At 33.3% G+C, this 4,222-nt stretch overlaps 1 protein-coding gene across 1 annotated transcript; it reads left to right on the top strand.

Annotated features, from left to right (window-relative positions):
* The first annotated feature begins 588 nt into the window (after positions 1 to 588).
* On the top strand, positions 589 to 2,792 carry LOC120356616 (pickpocket protein 28-like). Its single transcript, XM_039445572.1, has one exon. It carries the CDS (start codon positions 604 to 606, stop codon positions 1,555 to 1,557), a length of 954 nt encoding a protein of 317 aa, XP_039301506.1. The 5' UTR covers positions 589 to 603; the 3' UTR covers positions 1,558 to 2,792.
* Positions 2,793 to 4,222: the final 1,430 nt, after the last annotated feature.

Below are 4,222 nucleotides of genomic sequence, written 5' to 3'. Positions count from 1 at the left end.
GCTACTTCCAAAACTTCACATCAAAGGCAGATGAGGAAAAGGAGAAATGTGAATCCTCATTTCAAGAACTTTGTGGAGAATACTTCTTTGCATGGCGTGAAATACATTGGTAACCCCAACAATCATTGGATTCAACGAGGATTTTGGTGCATAGTAGTGATCGCTTTTATTATCTCATTATTTGCAATTTATAGAATGAAGATAAATGAATGGAAAGAGGATCCCATGACAATAGAAATTGCAAAATCACCCCAACATATCTCTACCCTGCCTATTCCTGCTTTCACAATTTGTGGTCCACCACTTCTTACAGTCGAAGAATTCGAATATCTTATGTATGTACTAGATGGTGATGAGATTTACAAGATTGCAGACATCGTAGGTATGTCTAGGGAAGAGTTTGATGAGATGTTCAACATGAGTTCAACTGAAAATGGTGCAGATAGTGATAGGGAAAGATTTGTTATATCTGATATCAGTCTTCATACCTTTCTCCATTATAGTCCCATAAATGATAGTTACTATAAAACATTTGGAATAGATTCCAGGTCTTTATTAACCCGTACATCCTTGATGTTCAGGGAACTCTGCTTGTCCTTCAACATGCTTCCACCTTCCAAGATTCACAGGATGAATACAGTACAACATTATGTGAACGCAGAAGTAGAAAAATTTTATGGAGGGAACATCACGCTTCAATTGAATACTGAATTGATTCATGGATTTCCGTCATATACAGAACATTGGTCACTGAATAATAGACCATTGAAGATACCAGTTCTGGTGGAGATATCAGACATACATTATGATCTGCGTGGATATGGACAGGAAGACACGGGGTTTATTGGCAGGGACAAGAAATATCGGTTTACAATCCACAATCCTTGGGATGCTCCAAGCCCATTCATGAGATGGCATCTTCTTCAGCAATCAACAAGCTCTCGCATTCTCATTGACCCTGAAGTAACAATAAAATATCCAGTCGATGATAACGATTTTCTGTACAAAATTCCATCTGCCAAGCAATGCTACAACACAACTGAGAAAACATTGGAATTTTTCCAATATTATACACGAAATAATTGTTTGATGGAGTGCTCCACCAAGAGAGCTTTGAGAGAATGTGGATGTGTTCTGTTTTACATGCCACACAACGAATCAACATACATATGCTCTGATGAATACAGCTCCTGTGCGGTGAATGTTGCCAAAGCCACTTATTATGACACTGGTGAGAGGAAATTTGTGGATTCTTGTGACTGTCTGCCATCTTGTAACTACACTGACTACAAGGTTATATCATATGAATCATCTTTTCTTGACAGAATTTATCACGTACTTGAAATCGAATTTAGGAACGATTTTTTCCTACCCAAAGTTCGAACCTACACTTACAATAACAATGAGATGATGGATGCCACCGTTGTCTACTTGGATGCATTCCTAGGCGTGAGTATAATGACTGTAGCCGAAATATTCTACTACATTTTGTTGTATGTTATTGATTATTTGAAAAGCAAGATACAACCAATGCTTCGTGGACTTTATTTGTCATGAAAACTGAATCTGAGTTAAGTAATCCAATTGGAAATTATCTTCCTCATTTCAAAAACTGTCATACAAAGATGCAAAAAAAAGTTTCAATCATATTTTTAATGACTTGATAAGATATATATTTTGAACTAGTTGAATCAGCTGAGTGGAGCCACTTCGAAGTCTTAATTCACTCTCACGGTTTGGACTGATTTATATCAGTAATTTGCTTCATCTTGGAGTGAGAAAGTTTCAATAGATATGACCAATTCATCAAATGGCACTGGACATGGATGATGGTTGTGGCTCTCAGTATGAGAATATTCTATTCTTGTTTAAAAAGTTATGAGCTCTTTAAGTATGATTCTTCAGGTCTTTCATCCCAGCTCATTCATAATAAAGTTCTATTCATTTATATAATAAGTGTGGTTAGGAATGTGTACGTTTATATGCCATTCATTTGTCTGTGACATCAATTTGTATTCAAAACGATTTTCAAAAACGTTCTCAGCCAAGCACACTTTGGGGTCAATTGATAATTGTCAACCGCCATTCTTGTTCAAAGCCTTGTCCTGATGACACAACATGCATGATGAGCTTGTGTGTACACACATGTTCAAGACAATAGTCGTTAGTGGCAACCCTTAGTAATCGAAGTTTTCTTGCCTGCGTAGGCTCTCAAGAATCGTTCATAAATATAGCCCAGGCTATTTCGATTTTTAATAATTTTGTACAAACTTTCTAGTCTAAACTGTAATATGAGTGTGCAATTTTATCCTTACTTCAGCTTTAATTTCTCCTTTCTTATCTGATTAATTTATTGATCAATTATAGTTGTTACCTATTATCAATTTTTATGAATTTTGTGAAATATATACCTTTTTACTTTTTAGTCCTACTGAGGCACGAAAGTACTCACCTAATATTGAAAAGGATGGCCGGAATTTGAACTGGCACATATTAATAGGCACATGCCATGAATAAACAATGATTAATTATTATATATCATTATATTGTAATGTGAGGTTCTCATTTCTAGTCTCTCAGGCACATACCATAAGTACTCAATTTCTTGACACTTTCACAATTTGCCAAAGTCAATGAAGAATTTATCCCAGTAGCCTACTTGAATGAACTGATGTTCCATTGTAGATCAACAATGAGTTTGTGGATTTGAGTGAAATTTTCAATATTTTTTTACAATTGTGAAGGAAGAGTTTTGTTTGGATTCGTATTTGGAAATTGATCAATCTAATAAATTCAAAATTGTAGTAGATACATTTTTTGGACTCAAAATTGTGTACGAATTATTATTTAAGTTACGTAAGTAGCATAACCTTTAGACTGTGTATTCCAAATTAAGGTTTGAAGCAGTTTTGGGCAAATGCCTGTGGTTTTTACCTGAATTGTATTTGCATATGAATAAATAAATAAACAAATGGAAAATCTCATGGAGTTTATGTGACTATATCCTTCTAGTCCTATAAATATAGAAAAACCTCTATTGATTTTAGAAATATTATGACTCATATTGATTATGAATCAATAAATTAATAATTATTCATTCTATAATGTAATATTCATGTTTGTTGTGATTATATCTGATTATTCTCTTTTGTAGAATTTTATGTAACTGTGTTACATAAAAATTTCTTCTAGTCCTATTCAATAGTACCCGATAATAATATAAAAAACATATGAAATTGTAATCATCTAATGAAGATTAGTTATGTATCATCATATTTTTGTTATTTCTAGTTTGTAACCTGGAGAAGATGATATATTATAGTAGTTATTCATACATTAAAGAAAACTACCGTACTTGGAATTGTCAAAACCAGTCGGTCATTCATTTCAACATTCTTGGGAAACTAGTTCAAGTTGAAAAGATATGAAAAACATAAAAATATCAATCATCTAATAAAGATTATTCTCATATCATCATATTTTTTTGTTATTTCTGGTTTGTAACCTAGTAAAGATGATACTCTGGTAGTTATTCATTTATTGAACAAAATAACTTGGAAATATTGTCAAAACTACCTATTCATTAAAAATTTTCGGGAAACTAGTTCCAGTTGTTACATCATCGTCAATCCCTATAGTGAACTAGAGAAACTATTCATGTAAAGTAAACTAGACTGTGCTTGTGACAATTTAAAGTCGATTCATTCAGTGTATCTCTTCACATTTTATTGTAAAGAGTAAACAATAAAAACTATTTTTTGAAGATATGAGACTACGTGATTCTTAATTCTCTCCTTAATATCACTCCTAAAGAAGCCCATTGTAATAATATTATTGAGATAACTTTATAGGTGGATGGCTATTCAGCAAGAGTGGAACCTGAAAATGAAAAATTTATTAATTTTTCAACTAGACTATTAGTACTGGAGAAGTGATGTACTGAAAATTAGAAAAACTAAACCTTGACGAACTGATCCCACTACAGTATTTGCCATCATGACAAAGAATTTGCTACTTTCTCATTGGTTAGCATGTGATTGGTTCAATTCTGCATAACTCAATTCCTAGTGGTTGGTGTCTTGACAAAGGACTCTTTCTATCTCATTGGTTAGTGGTATTTCCTACATTTCCATTGACCGAGTGTAGTGAGTTCTTATTGACAACTAGATTCTCCAGTCCTTGTACGTTTATAAGGTTGTTTGTTCGTGGGTTTGTTCAACTA

This window comes from Nilaparvata lugens, unplaced genomic scaffold, assembly GCF_014356525.2.
Source record: "Nilaparvata lugens isolate BPH unplaced genomic scaffold, ASM1435652v1 scaffold7280, whole genome shotgun sequence".
Classification (NCBI taxonomy): domain Eukaryota; kingdom Metazoa; phylum Arthropoda; class Insecta; order Hemiptera; family Delphacidae; genus Nilaparvata; species Nilaparvata lugens.
The sequence above is the reverse complement of the archived record's forward strand: the minus strand, read 5'-3'. Positions and strand labels throughout refer to the sequence as shown.

What these genes read in the sequence shown, in the direction of transcription:
- LOC120356616 (XM_039445572.1), top strand. Translation starts at nt 604, where the DNA reads ATGCTTCCACCTTCCAAGATTCACAGGATGAATACAGTACAACATTAT.